Source organism: Drosophila gunungcola, chromosome 3R (assembly GCF_025200985.1).
Source record: "Drosophila gunungcola strain Sukarami chromosome 3R, Dgunungcola_SK_2, whole genome shotgun sequence".
Classification (NCBI taxonomy): Eukaryota; Metazoa; Arthropoda; class Insecta; order Diptera; family Drosophilidae; genus Drosophila; species Drosophila gunungcola.
This window is the reverse complement of record NC_069139.1, coordinates 15,987,982-16,008,648: the sequence shown is the minus strand read 5'-3', so window position 1 is coordinate 16,008,648 and position 20,667 is coordinate 15,987,982. Positions and strand designations below refer to the sequence as shown.

At 45.8% G+C, this 20,667-nt stretch overlaps 7 protein-coding genes across 7 annotated transcripts; 2 read left to right on the top strand and 5 right to left on the bottom strand.

Moving 5' to 3' along the window:
• Positions 1-39: 39 nt before the first annotated feature.
• Positions 40-4,019, bottom strand: LOC128252340 (importin-13). The gene is made up of 8 exons (XM_052979985.1): positions 3,758-4,019; positions 3,110-3,606; positions 2,208-2,889; positions 1,511-2,110; positions 1,142-1,339; positions 927-1,064; positions 310-869; positions 40-242 (listed from the first exon to the last, which is right to left on the bottom strand). The coding sequence occupies exons 1-8, from the start codon at positions 3,911-3,913 to the stop codon at positions 158-160; spliced, it is 2,916 nt and encodes a 971-aa protein (XP_052835945.1). The 5' UTR covers positions 3,914-4,019; the 3' UTR covers positions 40-157.
• Positions 4,020-4,506: 487 nt separating this feature from the next.
• Positions 4,507-6,556, bottom strand: LOC128252359 (uncharacterized). The gene is given in 4 exon segments (XM_052980016.1): positions 4,507-5,044; positions 5,047-5,426; positions 5,710-6,182; positions 6,387-6,556. Coding segments are annotated over 4 exon segments (1,338 nt in total). The 5' UTR covers positions 6,432-6,556; the 3' UTR covers positions 4,507-4,604.
• A 499-nt stretch (positions 6,557-7,055) lies between these two features.
• Positions 7,056-9,222, top strand: LOC128252346 (actin-related protein 5). Its single transcript, XM_052980001.1, is given in 3 exon segments — positions 7,056-7,707; positions 7,767-8,177; positions 8,179-9,222. Coding segments are annotated over 3 exon segments (1,956 nt in total). The 5' UTR covers positions 7,056-7,206.
• Positions 9,199-10,243, bottom strand: LOC128252369 (proteasome assembly chaperone 2). Its single transcript, XM_052980029.1, has one exon. It carries the CDS (start codon positions 10,001-10,003, stop codon positions 9,260-9,262), a length of 744 nt encoding a protein of 247 aa, XP_052835989.1. The 5' UTR covers positions 10,004-10,243; the 3' UTR covers positions 9,199-9,259.
• Positions 10,244-10,556: 313 nt separating this feature from the next.
• Positions 10,557-12,787, top strand: LOC128252347 (mediator of RNA polymerase II transcription subunit 17). Its single transcript, XM_052980002.1, has 3 exons — positions 10,557-10,719; positions 10,781-12,539; positions 12,608-12,787. Exons 1-3 carry the CDS (start codon positions 10,631-10,633, stop codon positions 12,689-12,691), a joined length of 1,932 nt encoding a protein of 643 aa, XP_052835962.1. The 5' UTR covers positions 10,557-10,630; the 3' UTR covers positions 12,692-12,787.
• A 38-nt stretch (positions 12,788-12,825) lies between these two features.
• On the bottom strand, positions 12,826-13,926 carry LOC128252372 (uncharacterized). The gene is made up of 2 exons (XM_052980033.1): positions 13,047-13,926; positions 12,826-12,986 (listed from the first exon to the last, which is right to left on the bottom strand). Exons 1-2 carry the CDS (start codon positions 13,326-13,328, stop codon positions 12,852-12,854), a joined length of 417 nt encoding a protein of 138 aa, XP_052835993.1. The 5' UTR covers positions 13,329-13,926; the 3' UTR covers positions 12,826-12,851.
• Positions 13,927-14,457: 531 nt separating this feature from the next.
• Positions 14,458-20,604, bottom strand: LOC128252358 (single-stranded DNA-binding protein 2). Its single transcript, XM_052980015.1, has 2 exons — positions 19,771-20,604; positions 14,458-18,342 (listed from the first exon to the last, which is right to left on the bottom strand). The coding sequence occupies exon 2, from the start codon at positions 17,792-17,794 to the stop codon at positions 16,451-16,453; it is 1,344 nt and encodes a 447-aa protein (XP_052835975.1). The 5' UTR covers positions 17,795-18,342; positions 19,771-20,604; the 3' UTR covers positions 14,458-16,450.
• Between the last annotated feature and the right edge of the window lie 63 nt (positions 20,605-20,667).

The window sequence follows — 20,667 nt, the reverse complement described above, 5'->3', positions numbered from 1 at the left end:
AGAGAAAAAAACTAATTAAACCTATGCCTGGTGGCAAAACTTAAGACTGAGGAACATTTACAAAGCTGCTTAATTACAAAGTAATTACAATTACAAAAACTAGATAAGAATCCGGATGGATAGAGATGTGATTTGGCCACTTATTGCTTAGTTTCATTCACTGGAACTTCTCGGTGAGTCCTCGCGTCTTTATGGCCATCTCAGATAGATGCTGTTGCAATAACCTCTTGTTGACCTTTTCCCTTTGGATTAAAAGGCAAACATTTAGATAGAAAGATATCGATTTGAAAGAATTAAAGCCACACTCACTTGACTATTAGAGCTGTGTAACGCGTTTTATCCACGTCGGTTATAAGCTGGGTGGGGAAATTGGGGGTTGCCATTAGGGATTTCATCCAAACGGCCATTTCAGCGGGATATTTCTTGTTCATAGCCAGAAGGATGTCTGCAAACTTGTCCACCTGCGATCGCGGCGTTAGATACCCTACGCACATCATCGCCGTATATAGGGTCTGTTCGCCGGTGGCCAAGATGACTTCTGTGACGTGGGGATGGTTGCGCGACTGCATCACAAAGTGGGTCAGAAACTGGATGCTGTTCCGAATGGCTCCACTCTCCGGCAAAGTCATGCCGCGCTGGGCGTAAAATACGAGTCGATCGTAAGCCAACGTATTGTCCTCCAAGACCTGCGGAATTTTCTTGACGATCTGCGACAGACAGCCGAAGAAGGTTTCCATTGTGTCCGAAATGTTGGAGAAGTTCTGCTCGGGAGTGCTCTCAAAAAGCTTAAAGCTGTGCTGGATGAACTCCCTCAAAAGCTGCTGCATCAGCGGCTTGCAACCCTCGTCTTTGAAGAACATGACAATGGCCTGGAATAAGCGATATTTTAAATTCTCAAGCCATTTTGATTTTAACTACTAAATCACCGTCTTCGATATCTCTAGAGTGGGTGCACAGCATCGCGTCTGGAAACTGGCCACAATGAAGAGGCACAGATCCTGCAGCATTGGCTGGAAACTGCTCCTCAAATTCATAATCGCATGCTTCATGGCGCTGCAAGCGGCCTAAAATTATAATTCGAAAACGATCAAGTTATTCCTTTACATAAAATGTACATTAAATATAGGGTTGGTTCTCCTACCTCAAGGACATCAATCTCCTCCACCCACATCTCAGCGATTCTTTTAAAGATTGGCATTGTTCGCTGCATGACAAGAAGAACCGGCTGCACAATGGGCAGTGCCTTAGACTCATCATCCACATCCGTGTTAAGCGAAGAGAAGAGGGTGGAGATCATATTAAGCCGGAAGATTGTGCGAATCCGAGCAGCGGGAGTTTTCTGAAGATATCAAACAAAATGATACATTTAACTAAAAAAACAAATAATGATTGCAGTCTAAGCTAAGACAAAATAGTTAGTTTCCATTAAGTGTTGCAGTTGCTAGAATTCATGCCGACTCACAACAAAATAAATAATGTACATTTTCTTGCAGAGATCATATTTACTCACCGACTCTGCTTGGCAAATGGCCTGAAGCTCCTCGAAGCAGGGACTGACAATGATGTCCAAATACTTGGGTATCTCTTCCGGCTGCAACAGGCTCATTAGCTTTCCGATGCTGAACATCAGCCGCACAGAGTCCGAGTTCTTCATGCGTCCCGTGTTCAGAGAGGCATGGCAAGCGTTGAGGAGCGGATCCGCATATGGTTTGAGCTGTAGTTGACAATCCCGGCATAATTCTTTTAGGCCGAGCGTGGCCTGTGCCGACATCGAGGAATTCAGCCCGCGCACCAGCAAGTTGATGGCTGGCGGAATGTACGCGGGGTTCTCCATCAGCCAATTGCAATAGGAGCCAACTGTCTCCAGAGCTGTGCCCAATAGCTTGACATTGAGCTTCTCGTAGGGAATCTCGGCCAGCACACGCATTAGTCTCGGTATCTGCCGCGATTCCTCGCCGCCAAAGTGCTCGGCCACCGACTGGAAAGAGTAGATGCAGGCCTCCAGTTTTGTCCAGTGTGTCGGGTGTCGTTGCAGATCGGCAATAGCCTCGTCCAGCATGGCGGCTAGGATCTCCAGGATATAGTCGTTTAAAACATCGTAGCAGTACATCTAAGAGAATAAGGTACAAGTTTTAGTTTTGCATAATAAACGGTGAAACAATCTGAATACTCCTTAGTTGGAGTTGAAAAGAGCAATAACCACTTACAAAGGTATCGGATATATCCTGCCTATAGCATCTAAAGCACTCTAAATCGTCCGAGCTCCATTTGGCCAATGATTTTTCGTCTGGCTGTTCCGACTTCCGCACCAGAATCCTGGTGAGATGGGCGTACAATGGTTTGATATACTCCCAGCACTTGTGCTTCTGCTCATCGTTCTGCATGGCGAACACTTCGTCCTGCAGCATATACCAAAAGGCCAGAGCCATGGTGCTGCAGGACTCCTCCACGGGATAGATACCCGGCTTGTCGGTGCAGTGCAGAATCTCCTGCACGATTCGATGTACCAGCACGGATAGTTCCGGGTCCGAGGATGTGATCCCGCTCAGCAGCAGCGTCGAGTGTCGCTCCACGGATGACACAAACAGCATGTAGATGTGCACGATGATGTCCTCATTGTCATTCTCCCGCTTCCACTCCGTCTTCGTAATGTCAGACAACGAGTCGAGAAACATCTTGATTAGCACAAACGCCGTCTTTGGATAGTTGTGGCAGTCCGGCTGGATGATTATGTTCACCATCGCCTTCAGACACGACTCGGCCAGCTCGTTCTCATCGGCGGTCATGCAACCATCGCCGGCGTGTATGCAGGGCCAGTAGCACTTGTGGACCACTTCCAGGAGCACGGCCGTGATGGTAACGCAGCCCTCAATTGTATAGCCAATGTTTCTGCGGGAGATACCGGGAAACAATTAGAACATTTTTAAAACAATATATATATTAAAATATTACTTGGAAAAGATTACGTATAAAGTAAAACACTATCTGTCCCGATTTAATCGTTAAACATTGTTATTATGTCTGTTTATGGTTAGACAGATGACCCATAGTGTATATAAGTCGAAATTATTCTAGCATCTGTCTAGAAAGCCAACTGGTTGCCACTTACTTGATCCAGGTACCCACGCACTTGACGGCCCTGTTCATGCTGCTGTAGGTCTCGGCGTCCCAGACGCGGTTCATCTGAAGCTTAAGGTACCGCTCGACGGTCTGGAGGACCAGTGGCACCCGCTTGGCGATCTCGGCACGCAGCGTCACCCGCTTGACGGAGGTGTGGATGACCTGGGCCTCCTCGGGAATGGCCGTCAGCACCTCCAACATGATCCACAGCTGGACATCGGCGCTGACATTGGGCATACGCTGGTTCTGGAACGTGTTGATCACCTCCTCAATGGCGCCGGGCCAATCGCCCAGCATGTGGACTATGTAGGCGCCCAGCGAGATGCACAGTCGGTTCAGGACGATCTTTGGCCCGCCGGCGAAGCGGACGATGGATTCGAGGATCTTCTGCTTCAGCTCCTCGCGATTCTGGGGCGGCACCTCGTGCCAGTGCTTCATCAGCTTGGAGTGCAGGGTGATGGCGCCGAAGAACTGCACTTCCTGGCTCTGCGTGGCGGATGGGTTGGTGTTGGTTGGTGGGTGATTGCACGGGTTGCATGGAATGCATGGTATGCATGGGTGGGAGGTAGAGGTAGGTGCATGAGTATACATATCCGGCAATTGATGCATTGATGCGCAGGTCCTGCGGGGTACTCACCTTGCCGAGCTGCATTAGCTGCCAAGAAAACTGCCAGGCCTGCGGACTGGCCTCCGCGTCCGTGAGCCATTCGTGGGTGATCGCCTGGTTCTGCGAGTTGGAGCGGTAGAAGGAGACGACGGCCTCCTCCAGGCGCACTATGTCGATGGCTTCCATGTGAAGTGGCTGCTGCTGCTGCTGCCGAAAGGCAGGCTCCTATCCGTTAATCCTCGGGTGGTGGTTTTCTTCGCTGCTGCCTGTGGCACTGGTTCTGCAAGTGTGACCGTTGCATGCCGTCTTACTTTATACCGCCAAAAGGTGCATACGGTCACTTCGTTACACCATTTTCGCGCGCTTTTACCACACAAAGATTAACCCTTTACATGACATAAGCATTGGTTAAGATTAAGCATAAGATTAACCCTTTACATAGCATAAGCATTGGTGTTAACGATTTTTTTTTTTGTATTATATAATAAAAATTTCACTTTTCTCCTTTTAGATTTTTTAAACTTTTGTTATGGAATGAGGATTTTAACGGTATGTTCAAAATATGCATAAGATCAAAAAAAAATTTATTCTTGACTTACCAGCATTATTTATTCATAAATTATAAACAACTTGTACCTTTGAAATAGATCTTGTGTTAAAACAAACATTTGGATTATACATATTACAATCCATTTAAAAACCACTCTTGGCAAATTTAATATTCCTCCCAAAAAAATGTAATTTACGTTGAAAAAAGATTTTTATTTACAATTGGCTCTACAATTGCGCAATTCACACGGACTTTTTCAAATAATTAATGTTTTATAAATTTGTTTTCACCGCACCGATTTTAAGGTTTTTCGAAAGGAGACTAGTACTAACGTTCAAACTCAAACTTAAGACGCCAAAAACAGTACTTCAGTTTGTAGCATTGGTTTTCTATGTATTCCTTGCTCTCCTCGTCGATATAAAGTTCAATAAGTTCATTGTCGCACAACGCGGACACGGCCATTTCGTTGAAATCCTCCTGGCAGGGATCGAGAAGAGTACGCCCGACTACGGTCCATTTGTGTGTGACAAGGCTGCAGTTCTGCAACTCCAGCAAATGAAATATCGAACACAAGGGCTTGCCAGGAACGAGCAACGGAAGGACAAACGTACACCTTTTCAGAGAAAAGAACTTGATAAAAGGAACGCACGTATGTGGCGGGCAGACGCCTTTAACAGCACCAATAACCCAGTCGGCGGTATCGTCATCTTCGCAAACAATCAAAAGGTTGGCACAAAACTTCGACACTGATGTGCAGTCACTAAACGCAGGTCCTTCACACCACAGTGTTCGAACAGTTTGAAGAAATGTTGCATCAGAGCCTCCTGGTCCACGCTTTCGGCGCTTTTATCATCGTTGCTGATTACCACACCGTATCGACGGTTTTCCGGCTTGGTGCGCGCGTAAGGCGGCCAGGTATCTGCCTTCCCGCACTTCGACCGACTGCAGCAGCTTTTCTTCTTGATCCTGCATTCAGGATTTGCCTCATCGACGTAATCGAAATCATTCTCTTCCGTAGTGGTGGAAGGTTCTTTTTTGCACCTAGCGACCGTCTGAAGTTTCGAACCTAAAATGGCAGATACCTTTCCATCCGGATTACTAGTTTGCGCAACAATATTGACCACATTAGGAGACGGGGAGCTCTTTATCCTGTGGATACAATTAATAAAAGTATTGACAATTTTAAGCAAACTCGTTAAGGCTAAGAAAAATATTTTTGGGATTAAAGAACAAACTTTTATTCTTTTTTAACTTTGAATTAATGACGCTCTAGCTAAAGCCATTTTACGTAAACAATTGAAAATTCGAAATATATTTGTGAGTTTCCTATTTTTTTACCCAAGCTTAAATTTTGAAGCGGTACAAGAGGTTCGGTAAACAATGTTAATTTAATATACTGTATTTCACTAGATTTTTAATTAACAGAACATACCTCTTCGATTCTTCATCTGAAAGTTCGGCTTTCCTCTTAACTCCCCCTGAACTTGAACTCGTACTGGCCGATGCAAAACTTGTGTTAGTCTTGTCCGATGCACTAGATATTGTCGAATCCTGAGAGTCCGACAATTCACAGAACTGTGGCAGACGGTCGACTGGCAATAACATCGATTCCTGTGGCCTGTTCAGGAAACTTAACTGGCTGTCACCCTCGGCGCGATTGTAGAATTGCAGAAAAGCTATGAACGCGTTGCCGTTCAGGAGGGAAAACGCTGATCCGTTAATTTTTACCGCCGAATCTTGTGGCTCCTTGGCTCTCAACAATTTGGAAAGATCTTCCTCGTTATCAAGATTCCTGGAGATGGTTTTGATCTCAAGACGGCTTACAGGAAGTCCGACCAAAACCCCAAGTTGCTGTTTTAAATCTAAAACCTTCGCAGTTTCTTCGATTTCAAACATTTCGGGCTTCTGCAGAATATAAAAAATACAAAGTTGTAAGTATTTAAGAAAGGATAAAGACAACGAACACTTAAGTTTACTATATCGAGTCTGGTATATACGAATATACATACATATAAATATGTACTCAAATGCATAAGAACGGCTTAAAACTTTACGAAGAAAATTTTTTGCCAAAATACGGAGAGTAATTTTTCTGTAACAGACACATACCTGGCACGAGTATTCCTCAAAATCCAATTTAACCTTGACAAACATTTTGTTCTAAGCAACACTAAAGCCTATTAATATAATGATAATTTAAGCATTAAATTCACTTGTTTCAGAAACGTTAAACGTTTTACAGCTTCAACGCGTTTTTATGCTTTCTTTAACCGTAAAACAAAAGCTAATAGTTTTTACAGTAAGGCCGGCATTTTAAAACACTGGGTTTGCCGGATTTGTTTACGAATCTTGAATAGAAAGAAAACAAAAAAATTACCACTTTTTTATATAGAAATGGTATTAAATAATTTATTGGTACAAACTGAACACCTTTGGATCTAAAATAAAAATTTGTATATCAAGTTTTCCCTCTTGCAAAAAACACTTTCCAATTGTCTAACCAATTACAAGATAGCCATAACATATTTAAAAATACGGATCGCCAACAGGTAAGACAGAATTGTTGCACATGATAAAAATCCTTAAAAGACTTACATACCTGGCTCTGGACTTCCTCAGTAATCAACCTTTATCACCGCTACAAACATTGTTAAGTCTGGAGGTATCTCAATTTTATGTTTTAGAAAATTAGTTTTCTATAAAAAATCTTGTATTTTAGTTTGTACTTAATAATTCGTTAATTTATAATTTATACCAATCAGTAGAAGCTGCCGTATAAAAACGAATTCGATAGAGGAAGAACACAACCGCTTTGACTTAAGGTTAAGACATTGTACAACACTGGATTTGCGCGTTTGTTTACGAATCGTTGTGTGAGGCGAAACACGAAGTGTTTGCCGCCGAAAAACTAATTAAATAATTCACTGAAATGGCGGATAGACGTGTCCTGGTCATCGACAACGGATCCTACGAGTGCCGCGTAGGCTGGAGCGACTCCAGGGAACCGGACTTGCGTTTCCGCAATGTGCTGACCAAGCCGCGCAAGGATCGCAAGAAGGAGGCTCTGCAACAGGGCTCCTCCGAAGGCTCACAACCGGCAGCTGTAGAGGCACCTGCCGAAATCCAGGTGGGCAACGACATCACCAACATCGAGGCGGTGCGCGCCCATCTGAAGAGCCCCTTCGAGCGGAACGTGATAACCAACTGGAATCATCAGGAGCAGATCTTTGACTACATATTCACAAAGATGGGTTTTGAGGGGCAGGAGAAGATCGATCATCCGATTATCCTTACAGAGGCCCTGGCCAATCCGAACTTTTGCCGCCAGCAGATGAGCGAACTGCTCTTCGAATGTTACGGAATCCCGTCTGTATCCTATGGAATAGATGCTCTGTACAGCTGGGAACACTATCAGCAGAAGCGACAGAAGGTTGTATATAGATCTAAGTGGTACTTAACATATTTATATCACAAGTTATCCATCCCCAGATAGCTGATGCTCTGATCATTTCCTTTGGTTATAGCACCACTCATGTGATTCCCGTGCTCGGAGGCAAGTTGCAGATGGAGCACGTGCGTCGTCTCAATGTAGGTGGCTATCACATCATAACCTATCTTTTCCGGCTCATGCAAATGAAGTATCCCGTGCATCTGAATGCCATTACCATCAGTCGAATGGAGAAACTGGTTCATGAGCACTGCCACATTGCCGTGGACTACAGGAAGGAGCTGGTTAAGTGGGCGCAAATGGACTACTACGAGGAGCACATCATGAAGATCCAGCTGCCGTACAATGCGGTCACCGCCACCAATGCTCTGCTTACTGCCGAACAAAAGCAGGAGAAACGCAGAGAGCTGGCCCACCGACTGCTGGAAATCAAGAACCGCCGCGAACGCGAAAAAGTTGCGAGAGGATGAGCAGCAGTTGTTTGTCTACAACAAGCTGAGGCAACTGTACGAGCAGCAGAAGCTGGAGAAGTTTGAGCGCGCCCTGCAGCAGCAACAGATCGGTACGCTGGAGGACTTGGATTCCCTTATTGCCACCATAAACTCGCGCATCAAACGTGCCCAGGACAGGGCACAGAGTGCTCCGCGTCCCAGCAAGCAACAGGAGAAGCTGGACAAGATGCCAAAGCCCCCAGAGGGCGTGTCCCAGGCGGACTGGCTGGCCGAGCTACATTGCAAGCGACAGGAACTACTCGGACGTAAGCAGGCCCGCCAACAGCAACGATCCGAACAGGCCAAGCGTCATACTCATGCCGCCCAGCAGCGGATGCGCATCATCTCGTCGCTGGCCAAGAGCGAGAAGCGGCGCAAGGCCAACGGCGAGGAGGAGGATGATGGCTTCGGGATGAACGACAACGACTGGGACGTGTACAAACGGATAAATCGCTACAACGACGACAGCGATTCCGATGCGGATAACGAGCAGTTGTTGGAGTTCGAGAAGATCCTAAATCACTATGACGCCAACTTTGATGATGGCAACTCCAATGCCCAGGCCCAGAGTGCCGCCGAGAACTACCAGCTGCACTTTGGCGTGGAGGACATCCGCGTGCCGGAGATCCTATTCCAGCCCAGCATGATTGGCTGCTCAGAGGCGGGTCTATCGGAACTAATAGCGTTCGTGCTAAAGCTCTTTACCGCCGAGGAGCAGCAGCGCCTGGTGGAGCACATCTACCTGACCGGTGGATGTGCCCAGTTCAAGGGCCTCAAAGATCGCTTGGCCAAGGAGATGCTGGAGATGCGTCCGTTCCAGTCGAAGTTTTCAATCTACGAGTCGGATGAACCCACTCTCAGCGCTTGGCTGGGCGCATGTGTGCATGCCGAAGAGCCAAACTTTGGCCAGTCGCTGACCACACGTCAGGATCACCAGGAGCACGGCAGCGAGTTTTTCCGGGAGCACAGGGCTAGCAATCTCTTTTATCCTACACCAAAAGATTAACATTTATTTGAAGCCATCGGGAAATATATATAGACGCTTAAAACAATAGTTCCGTTACATCGTTGCCGAAGAGCAGGTTCCAGGACTTGGGCACCGTGAGCTTAAAACTACCGTCGCCGCCATTGCGCAGCTGGAGGAAATCCTCGCAAAGCTCGTTCAACTCTCTGACAATCAGAGAAGCGTCCGTGGAGTTGTCGCCCTCGAGCAGATAGCGGAAGAGCAGCATTACGGGCACCTTCTGCTCGTCAAATGACTTAAAGAGCTGGAGCGCATTGCCGCCGCCATAGATGGCCTCACCCTTGTGTTCCTTCCACTTGATCAGCTCCTGGTTTCCCAGTTGGGCGGCATGAGCCTCCTTGAAGTTGTCGCTGGCGCGGTAAGCCCACGGCGACTCTTCAATCACGCGTTTCTCGAAGCCGAAGCTGCCGCTTAGAATGACCACACGGCGGGCGCCTTTGAGCAGCTCCACCAGTTCCCTCTGGAAACTGGCTGTGTGGCGGGCGACCCATGGAGCTCGGAACTGGACCACCAGCAGTTTGTCCTCAGAGCCCTCGTACAGCTCGCAGGAGGAGACCTTCTCGTTGGGCTCGTGCTGGTAGGCAGAGGGTCCGTATACTGGAATCAGGGCCGGATGGGTCAGGGACCCGATCCGGCGGAGTTGCTTCGAGGCGATCAACAGGTCGCAGGCCAGCTGCGCCGCATTTCCCACGCAGATGCTCGGTATAATCACCGTGTGCTCTGCCAAATCCAGCTTGGAGAGTTTGTTCTTTAGAAACAACATAACTAGGAGGATTGGGTTTGGAAACCAAAATAATTCGGGAAGTCAAGTCAAAAATATGAAAGTAATGATTTAGTGTTGCAAAGTGGCGCGGACTGCTCTGTGCTTGTCCGATTGATGACAGATGGCAACTCTGCCCAGAGGCACAGTGGGGAGCGTTAAAAAGAGCCAAAAGTAAAACTCAAAATCTTAATTTTATCAAATTTATATGGGAATTTTAGTAGAAGAAACTTTTGCAGTCGGCCGACTTTTTAAGTAAAGGAAATATGAATACATGAGCGTAGCCATGCTGCTTTTAGAAATGTTATGCTTCATAAAAAAATTAACAACTTTCATTTTCTCATAAATTTTTCTCAAAAAACAAAACTAACTTTAAGTTGAACAAGTTTTGAAATGATATGCTATTTTGAATAACCTCATTTTCCCTTACAGTTAAACTTAAATTTTTAAAGTCCTTAAACTATAATTACCGATGTCTGCCTAGTATTATAATTACTAAATTTGATATTGCTTTTGCACTAGTCTAAACAAATATATCGGATAAGGCTATCGATAGCCGGCTGCAGCAGTTGCCCAACACTACCTCTTAGTTTGCTTTTTTTTGCAAATGTTTTGTTTTCCTGCTTTAAAATGTCAAATTCCGTAAATATATCAGTGGAAACGACCTGCGAGAACCAGATTCGTGAGATTGGCTACGATGGCACCGAGCTTTATCAACCGTAAGTGCTCTTAGTAAGCAGCAAGCCCCTTTTTCCATAAGTTATTGGTTTGTGTTTTTAGGCCTCCGACATTGTCCGAAAGTTTGGCAAAATGTGCGGCTCGTATAGACTTCAGCAAGACATCGCTGGACGACCTGAAGAAGGAGGAGAAGACGGCGGCGGCGGCCACGGAAGACGACAAGGACGCCACTCAGTTCCAGGAGAGCCTGTGGCCGTGGGACGCGGTGCGAAACAAGCTTAAGGATGCCCTCACAGAGATCTGTGTCCTGTCCGATGTGATCTCCGTGGCCAAGGACAAGCGTTACCTGGTTCTGGATCCCCTGCTGGAGGAAGCCGACGACACCAAGCCAATTGTCCAGGTCTACAGCCGCAAGAAGGCCATCTCGCAGGCGGCCCAGGTCCTCCTGGGTGGAGCTGAACGGCTGCGGAGTGCCCACAGCGAACAACGAAGTCGGAATGTCTCGGATTTCCACATAGAACTGCTGCGATTGCGGCAGAACTGGCGCCTTAAGAAAGTGTCCAATGCGATTATAGGCGACCTAAGCTATCGCACTGCGGGCTCTAAGTTTGGCATGAGCGGTACTTTCGAGGTGACCAAGGCGGAGGAGGCCGCGGATGAAGACGCCCCCACTTCGTCCAACAACAGCAGCAGCGGCACCTCCGGCAACAACGGAATGCAACTGAAAGCCAGCTCCGCTTTGCGGGTGATTGTCCCAGCGGAATTACAGGGCGTGGCCTACATCAAGGTGATTACACAGAAGGACCAAGAGGACTTGTGCACCGCCCAGGTGAACCTGATGGGCCATGGACCTAACATAACCGCACAGACGGGCGTTTGGCAAAAGACCCTGGAGTTCGCCCAGAACGTACTCTTTTGCAAGGAACTCTTTGCCCAGTTGGCACGCGAGGCCATCCAACTGCAGGCACCCATACCACATGTGGTCATTGGTAATCAGATTCGTGCCACCCTGCTGCCCAACATACAGTTGATTATCTCTCTGTGCCACTCTACCACCTTCGACTCCAGCCAGCCGGCGCCTATCAACGATCATGACCATGTATTGGAGCACTCGCTGCACCAGTTGTTGCGTGAGGTGCACTACAAGAACTCGCATCACCCATTTCCCCATCCGGCCAGTGCTCCGCTGGGACCCACAAAGAAACGAATGTTGGCCGGTCCAATGGCTGCGGATCGGGAGACGCTGCTGGACATGACCAAGTCGCAGACCATACTGGAGCAGATTATCGCACAGGCGCAGCACATATTTATGCGCAAGCGGACGCAGTACGTCCTCGACACGCTGGCTAGGGATGTCAAGGACCCTCAGATTGTGTCGCACTGGAACGCAATGAACAGTCCCACCATGTCGTGTGTGAAGATCAATATTGTGACGCACGGATATGACGCCATCGGGCGCACCTCGCTGGTGATCCATGTTAAGGAGCGCTCTCTAAAGTGTATTTGTCGGGATGGACGCGTTATGCGGCTGTCCTACGAGCCGCAGGAGTTGCGCGACCTGATCCTCTGCCAGATCAACTCCCATCAGATATCCTGCCTCATCAGCTTGGCCCGCTGCATGGCCTGGACGGTGCTTTCGAACAGCAATCACTTGGGCATCGGAAAGGTAGAGCCGCTGGGCAATGCCAGCTCCTGCCTGCTGGCCTCTCCAAATAGCGATCGCATGATCGCCGTTCAAATCCGCTGCGATCCCCAGATCGATGTTAAGGTCTATATAGCGAGAAGCCCAAGGCAGGACTTTTTTCCCAGTCCCCTGGTACCGGAGAAACTATGGGAGAATCTGGGTGGCAATTTTAAAGAGGTAGGTCCTTCTTGAATAAATTAACCAGAAAATGGTCTTAATAAATTTGATATTTTCTTTCCTTCCAGGTGAGATTCGACAAAATCGAGGGCAAGAGCTTCCTTAACAAAATGGAATTTCTGATGGCTTCACTAACCAGCAACTCGTCATGAACTCGCCCGAACGCATCTCCATTAGGTTATAAATCGATTTAGAACTCTGTATTAGGGATTATTTAAAGTAAAAAGAGTTTTAATTAGTTCTACACACATTTTGTATGCTCATCGATCTACTATTATTTTTTAAGGATTCATGATTTGAGGTGCTTTCAGTTCAATGCATCAGGCTGTAGCTGACATTATTTTTCCACAAGCGTGGTTGATAGTTATGTGTTTCCGGCGAAATGTTGCGCTGCTGAATAATGGTGAAGGTGTCCTCCAGACTGACCACATTGGCCCGATTGGTACTCTGCGAGGAAACGATTAGCGATGTCCGGACATGGATTACACACTGCCAAACCGGACTCACCCAGCGTTCCAAATCGCAGAAGCTGATGTTGTAGTTCTGTCCGCGTGGCTGAAGTGTCAGCACCTCCATCTGATCGCCCAATGGCTGGGCCAGGCGCAGATAGAGTCCTCGATTGGTGGAGAACAGAATGGGCACTCGCTTGGCTGGCGCGGATCCTGCTCCCGTTCCGACACCCGGAATTTGTCTGTACGTAGGGCAATGGTTCACCGTGGATATGGCCTCTTCGGGCAAGTGGCCATCGCTCCCGCCACTGACCCCTCCCACTGTCCGCATCAGACCCATGCAAGTGTAGAAACAGGACGCCACCTTGCTGCATTTATGAAATGAATGGCCTCACTCGATTTCCTAATTTTTTTCCAGCGGACGACGTGAGCAGTTCGCTATGCTTGCATTGCTCCAACCTATCGATTTTGTGCAGCGTCAAGCGCAACCCCAACACGGTCCGAGTGTCCAGCGAGTGTGTATCAGCCATCTCAATTTGTATGCGGTCAAATTGAACGGCCGGTTGCCCCGACAACAAATTCCTCACCCGTTTGCTTTCCGGAATGGCCGGTGGTGTCCATTCATTAGCCATGTGCGTGTGCCGGACCAATTGTCTCGGCCAGAAGCACAGCCAAAGCCAGATAGCCGGCCACACGCGCTTACTGCAAAATTGTTCAATTAATGCCAGCGGGAACTTAAATCTTTTTGATGTATGCCATTCAGGAGATCGAGTCCAAATGATGGTGCTGCGATTGCAAATAACAAGACTATTATCTACCAGATGGTAGATTTACTTCTCTAAAAATAGCCTAACCGAGATAATCTTTGAAATGGATATCTATAAAAAATGTATTACTGACACGAGCGTTTAAATAATCCACAGTGTTGATAACCTAAATCCCACACATAACTATAAATAATACTTTTATTTCTATTTTACTTTTTACAAATATTGTTTTAAAACTTTATTTCATTTTATATTATATTGTTGTGGTTTTGTTTGTGTTGTGTACTTGTAAATTGTATAATTAACACTAAAATACTTATTCAAACATATTTCCATATTCAATCGGTTTTTGTATTTCCTTCATTTTTTTTTTTCGATTTTTCTGTGTTACTTTTTGCAATTTTTTTGTTTTTGTTATTTGTGGTTTGGGCGTTTTATACTTTTGTTTACTTAATTCCGCTCCATTATATATAGATTTTGTGGTTTATATAGATCCAGCAATTGAAACGCTCAAACCTTAAGCGTTAGTAAATAAATTTAACTTAGTTACTATTTAAGTTTCCTCGCTTGACGCATTGTTGATGCGGCGTTTCATACTATAATTTAGATATAATTCATGCAGCACATACTATGAATTGCTCCACTCTTCTCATTCATATTTTAAATTCCGACACATTAAACATATACAATATTTAAAATAGATTTTTTCATTTTTACTTGTTTAATTATTTTATCAATTGATTCGTGTGTTGGTGTGTGGTGGTGTTAATGTGTGTGTGTTCGTTATAAAGAAATTTCATTCGCTTCTTTATGTTTATTCCTTTTGATTTGTTTATGTTGCTGGACTTAAAAATTAGCTTCGAATCTAACGCTACCATAGGGGTTGGTTGGTTTCTTCTATGAATTCATAATGTGCTGTATCGGTAAAAGGATGCAAGCACAGACATATACAATGTGTATATAGCTTTATTTATAATTTATGTACTTTAAGACTTTTGTTTGTACAGCATTCAAGTTAAGTGTGATATTTTGAAGTAATCTTTTCTTTAGGTTATGTTTCTACAATTGTTGCTGCCTTTACGAAATATATAATATATTCTTTATATGCATATTAAACAGCTAATTCTTAGAGTTAAGCGCGTAGCTATTTTGCAATAAATTAGTGCATACAATAGGCTACTTCTGTATCGGTTTCTGTCTATATAAAATGTTTACATATAGCTTTCTATATATTTTTCTTTCGCTGCCCTAATGCACACACAATGCCGTGAGGAAATCGAAACGAGTGCAAAACTGTTGCCGCTCTTTAAAGTGAGGGAAATTGTACAGATCGTGTCATATCTCATACAAATGGTATTGCTCGCCGTTGGAAGGAACTTAAATAACGATGTTCATTTTAGTTGTTTGGTTAAAATATAAATACATACATACACATACGACAAATGAGAGAAACAAAAATACACGAAACAATACAACAAATACGTTTTGAACAAACAAACAAACACGGACAGAATAGAACCGTAAAGGAACGACCACAAAGTGCCCAGGTTACAATTTGTACAATGAGAATTAAAATGAATAAAATTTGGGCAAAGCGAAACGATCTGACATTGCCCATTTGCAAAATGCAGCAGTTCAAGAGAAGTTCTGTGTATGAGTGTGGGTTACAGACTATCCATATACAAGTCCAATAATGCTAACTATATACTCATCTAGGTATTATGCATATGATTATAAATATTCCATTCATATACTTGCTTTCGATTTCTTGCTTTGCTTAACAAACAATTGATCTGCGATTATGATTTCGGTTTTCTATATAAGCAAGTGAATGTGTATAAATAGGGTACAGGTGAATGGATCTGGTGAAGTTTTGTGTGAGGTGATTGTTTGCAACAACTAAACTAAACGCAAGGCTCACCTAACTTGTTGCATACATTTTTTACATTACTTTTAGTATACAGTCGAAACGTTACAGCTTCGGTCCATAAACAGAACTTCAAGTAATTTTACTTGTGTTTCTAGTTCTAGTTCGACTTATAGAAGATCGACTGTTTTTGCTTGTTTATTGACATTACTGTTTTTGCTTGCTTGGATTTTTGTTTTCTTTACTTTTAAGTATTATTTTGAGTAATGCTGGTAAGCACTTACGTTCTGTCATCCACTGCACTGTGGCCTTTTCCTGACTTTCGGTACTTTCTTGTGAGTTGAACTTTCGACCAAAAACTAAAATTAAGCATAAAATACAACAACGAAAAGAACTTATCTAAAATCAACGACGAGAAGTTCAGGACAAAGGGCAGTGGCAGTGGCGACAGAGCGCTTCTATAAGTCCGTTTGATCCTTTCACAATTTTACATTTGCTGCTTTAGTCTATTATATTTAAGGGCTTTTTTTTGTTTCGCTTTTCTCTATTTCTCATACATGCGTTTAATGTTAATTACTTTATGCTTATGTATCAAGGATTTCTACTACCGCGTTCTTATTTGCTGTGTGTGGTGTTGTGTGGGTTTTGCCTTCAGAAATTGTTGTTGCCATTGCTGAGCAGATTAGAGGCGGCGGCCCCAAGAGCAGCAGCCGCAATGGAAGCCGCCGAGGAGCTGCCCGCCGATCCGTTGGACGCTGCAGCCGCCACCACAGCTGCCACAGCGGCTGCCACCGTGTTGAGATGCTGCTGATGCTGCTGGTGATGTTGTTATGGCATGAAGTAGTCCGGATGATCTGTGTCTTTCTCGAACCGCTTGGCCTCCTCGTGCATGCTCTCCTTGATCTTCAGAATGGCCGCCGATTCCGTCTGATCGTTCTCGCCGGGTCCACCGAATCCGCCCAGATTGTAGTCGCCCATGCCGCTGCCGGAGTCCTCGCGCGGCGTCCCAGGTCCGCCGTTGGCTGGCGAATTCTTCATCCCGTCCAGGCCGGAGCCGTCGGGTCCGCCGCCACCATTAAGTACGGGGCCCATCGAGTTGGGCCCGCCGCCCATTGGACCCATGCCTCCGGGTCCGCCTCCACCTCCTCCGCCATCAGGTCCGCCGCCCATCGGGAATTCGGGCTTCATCAGGGCATACATGCTGTCGCCGGGTCCACCCACTGGTCCGCCCTGCGTGTTATCCTGCGGCGACGGCATGATGGGCGTCCCCGGACCCGGTGGTCCATTGGAGCCGGGTCCGGGTCCATAGTTTCCTGGCGATGACGATGAGTACGCGTTCAAGGGCGCTGAAGCATTGGGCTGCCATTGTGGCGGTCTGCCACCCGCTCCGCCCATGCCCATTGGCGGCATTCCACCGGGTCCGGGTGCGGGACCACGCATTCCCCCTGGTCCGCCGTATCCCATGGGCCCCATGCCGCCGGGTCCGCGTGGCGGATTCATGCGCGGATTCATCGGCCCCATCCCACCACCTGGTCGTGTGGGATCCATGCTGTTGGGCATCATGGGCTGGCCGGGCGGTCCGTTGAACTCATTGCCCATGCCCTGCATACGCACGCCGGGACGCGGTCCGCCCGGGTATCGTGGTCCACCCATGAACGGGGGCTGGCCTGGCATCATCTGCGATGGAGGCGGCTGCGGACTGGAGGCGTGCGTGGGCGGCGACGGTCGCATCGTGGAGTTGGGGAAGAAATTGGGACCCATCGGTCCACCGGGACCCATTGGACCGCCATCTCCGCCGGGCGGCATCTGTCCCAGAGGACTGGGCGCTGGTCCGCCGGCATTGTGCGGGCCACCTGGTCCAATTCCGTTCACACCATAGCCGGAACTGACAAAGCCGTAGTCGTGGAAGGCCTTCGCCTCCGAGCTGTGATCGCACTGATCGCGGCGCTCCGGGGCCGCACAGTACAGGTCCCAGAAGACGCACCACCAGGTGTGCAGGAATCCCGGCGGCTCGCCCAGCGTTATGTTCTTCTCCCATCGGATCTCCGAGAGGAATGTCTGTGCCGCCTTCTGGGCGCCAACGTGCAGCAGATATTCGTACACGTACAGGGCCAACTTTTCGCGGGCCTGGGCGTCCGATGGAACCGCCGATGTCTTTGATTTGCCGTACATTTTGTGGGTTTTGTGTGATGAAGTTTGGATGCTGCTGGTGGAGTTATTGCTGCTATTGTTATTGTTGCGACTGAATAAGGTGGTTTTCGGTTTGAGTTTGGCTTTTCTCGAATCTCTTTTTCGTCGCTATTTCGCTTTTTGTCTACCGACCACGACTTCCACCTTATTTAAATTTTATACTTTTTTTATGTACTTTTTCGAGGCTCTTGCTGTTTCCTCCTCTTTCGGTTCAGCTTCTGCTTCTTCTTCTTAAGCGGCTGCTGCTACTGCTGTTGTTTTTTTTAATTGGCCGCGCTTTGGGCTCACGCAGCCGTTCTCCGCCGCTCTATTACTTCCACCATTTTTAATAAAACATATATTTTGACTTTGGCTTTTGAGAATGGGGAATAAAGCGCACTGTGTGCTTTAACTTTTGGATTTTTACTTAATAAACTTTTTAGCGGGCACTCTTCGGTTGTGTGTGTGTGTGTCGCCACTTCTTCGTTTTACCGTTTATTTTTTTTCAGGTATTTTTTGCCTGATTGTTGCTGCTTCTTCTTGCACAACCACTAAAAACAGAAAAAAAGAGAAGAGGGAGAAAGAGAAAAAAGGAGAGCATGAGTGAGAGAGCCACTTTGTCTGTATGTGTGTTGCAAATTTTCGTGTGCTGTGTAAAGTGCGGCTGTGTGTGTGTGTGAGCGTACTTGCGTGAGTGCGAGAGAGGCAACGCGCGCATTGTCGACAAAACGGCACAAGTGCCACACTGACCGTCATAACTTTTGTACCACTTTTATTAAAGCAAGCCAGTTATATATTTTCCTTTCAGTTTTCTAAATAATATGGATATATTCCCCTTTCAGTTTTCCAAATAATATGGATATTTTTATTTAAGAATCAGTAAATATAAGAAAAGTGATATTACTATTTACTTGGAATCAGAATTTAAATCGATATACAATTACCTTAATATGTATAGGAAGTGCAAATGGATTTCAAGATGATTTTTTTAAAATATATATTTTTGAAAATAAAAGTATAAAAAAAAAAAATAAAACTAACCTTATCCCATTTTTTTAAGACTATTAAAACCCATAAATAAATTTCATTCCTTATTTAGGTTTTAAGATTTCATTTCAAATTGCTCAAATTGTTAATAGGGTTAAATAAATTTAATTATAAAACCTTGCTTAAAACGATTTTAATACACATTTGATGGAAGACTTTTTAGATCTACTTTGATGCGTCGCGTGTTTCGGACAAGTGAGTGAGTTACTAGTGAGTGATGCCCTCGGCCTCTCGGCTTAGAACACAGATAGGTAGCAAAACGACCATTCAAATCGCAATTCGTCTGTTGGAGTCTACGAATGGGGTCCCAAAATGTTGGTGGCACTGTGCGGGCGGGAGCGAGTGGGTGGTCTTGAGTGACAGCCCAGAGAGACAGGGCGCGTGGCGATAAGACCAATTGGCTCTGCGGACAGGTGCATCAGTTACTAGGCACTACAAAATATATTCAATGGCTGGAAAAAACTGTACAGCCGATTATTTGAATACGGCCTCTGGGGAGCCGACAAATGTACACAGAGAGCGAAAGTATGGGCTGTCAGCTGTTATCATTTAAAACCGAAGGTCTTATCGGAATCTATTATGAAACTAGGCGATGGGAAACTATTCAAACCAGTGATCGTCAGAGGCTGAGAAAAAGGGTTAATGGTACTTAAAGTTGCAGCAACTACAAAATACCGGTCCATCTCTCTTGCTCGCTCTTTTCGGCCGCTGCTCTCACACACATTAAAAAAAGATGTAAAATCTACATTAGTGCCGATATTTCTTGATTGTTGTTGTCTAGTTGAAGACGTCATCAAATTGGGTACGCGGGTTTTCTTTTTCTCTCGCACGTTCTACTTTTTGCCACACTCTCGCACACACACACAACATCGCGCACGCACAGCCTCACAGATGGCCGATTGTTGTTATTGTCGCTGCTGTTGCATACGCACCTTTTACTGATTACTGTTGGTTTTTCGATCACCCTGATACTTTGAATACTATTAATTTGGCGAGTGTCGTGTGATGCTGATTGCAATTTTATCACAAAATCAACAAGAAACACAAACACAAGTCGAGAGGCTGCTGCTCGCGAGAGAAAAGACAAGACAAGAGAGAGTGAGAGAGCGGGAGCGAGTGCGACGAGAGAGGGAAGGAGCGATAGCGAGAATACGGAATTTTATTACAATCTCATTGATTTTTCGTATTCGTATTTGTATTAGCGGCTCCCCGGCTCTTCACATGTTTTGCGCGCATACATATAATTATTTATTATTAAACCGCGCGCTATTTCACTTTGTTTTTTGCTTTTTGCACCAATTCTCTTGCTTCGACTCGTTAGTGTGTGCGTGTGTTTGCGTGCATGTATATATGCGTGTGTTTTTAATTTCTTTTCTAAACACACTTTTTCGCCTGCCGCCTCAGTGTTGTTGGTGTAATTTTTGCAAGTTTTCTCTTTACACGCCTTTCATTCGCCGTCTGCTTTGTCCGTGTATTCGACGATTGCTTTTACTGCCTGTTCGGCTGCTGCTACCACTGCTTCTTCTTCCACTAAAAATCGGCTCTTTTTTGCCTGTACGAAATTTTCACAGCGAGCTATTATGTTGAAATGCATTTTAAATGGATGTCATTTCGAAAGCAAAAAGAACGTTCACATTTTCACTTTGCATTTAATATATTATTAGATTAGTTAATTCGTTTAAACACGGCAAAATCGTATAAATATTTTTACTTCTACAAGTTGCGTCGTCGTCGTCTTCGTCTCGTTCGTAGAGATGGGAGGACCACTAATGTGTTATCGATATACAGATAAGCACGCCAACTGTGGGGAGTGTCTTCGCTTAGTTTGG

Excerpts from the sequence above, each read along its gene's own strand:
- LOC128252347 (XM_052980002.1), top strand. The coding sequence starts at position 10,631 with ATGTCAAATTCCGTAAATATATCAGTGGAAACGACCTGCGAGAACCAG. Across the intron at positions 10,720-10,780 it reads GGCACCGAGCTTTATCAACC|GCCTCCGACATTGTCCGAAA; the intron begins GTAAGTGCTCTT and ends TTGTGTTTTTAG. Across the intron at positions 12,540-12,607 it reads TGGGTGGCAATTTTAAAGAG|GTGAGATTCGACAAAATCGA; the intron begins GTAGGTCCTTCT and ends CTTTCCTTCCAG.
- LOC128252358 (XM_052980015.1), bottom strand. The coding sequence starts at position 17,794 with ATGTACGGCAAATCAAAGACATCGGCGGTTCCATCGGACGCCCAGGCC.
- LOC128252369 (XM_052980029.1), bottom strand. The coding sequence starts at position 10,003 with ATGTTGTTTCTAAAGAACAAACTCTCCAAGCTGGATTTGGCAGAGCAC.
- LOC128252372 (XM_052980033.1), bottom strand. The coding sequence starts at position 13,328 with ATGGGTCTGATGCGGACAGTGGGAGGGGTCAGTGGCGGGAGCGATGGC. Across the intron at positions 12,987-13,046 it reads TCTGCGATTTGGAACGCTGG|AGTACCAATCGGGCCAATGT; the intron begins GTGAGTCCGGTT and ends GTTTCCTCGCAG.
- LOC128252340 (XM_052979985.1), bottom strand. The coding sequence starts at position 3,913 with ATGGAAGCCATCGACATAGTGCGCCTGGAGGAGGCCGTCGTCTCCTTC. Across the intron at positions 1,340-1,510 it reads CCATTTGCCAAGCAGAGTCG|AAAACTCCCGCTGCTCGGAT; the intron begins GTGAGTAAATAT and ends TGATATCTTCAG. Across the intron at positions 243-309 it reads TACACAGCTCTAATAGTCAA|GGAAAAGGTCAACAAGAGGT; the intron begins GTGAGTGTGGCT and ends TTTAATCCAAAG.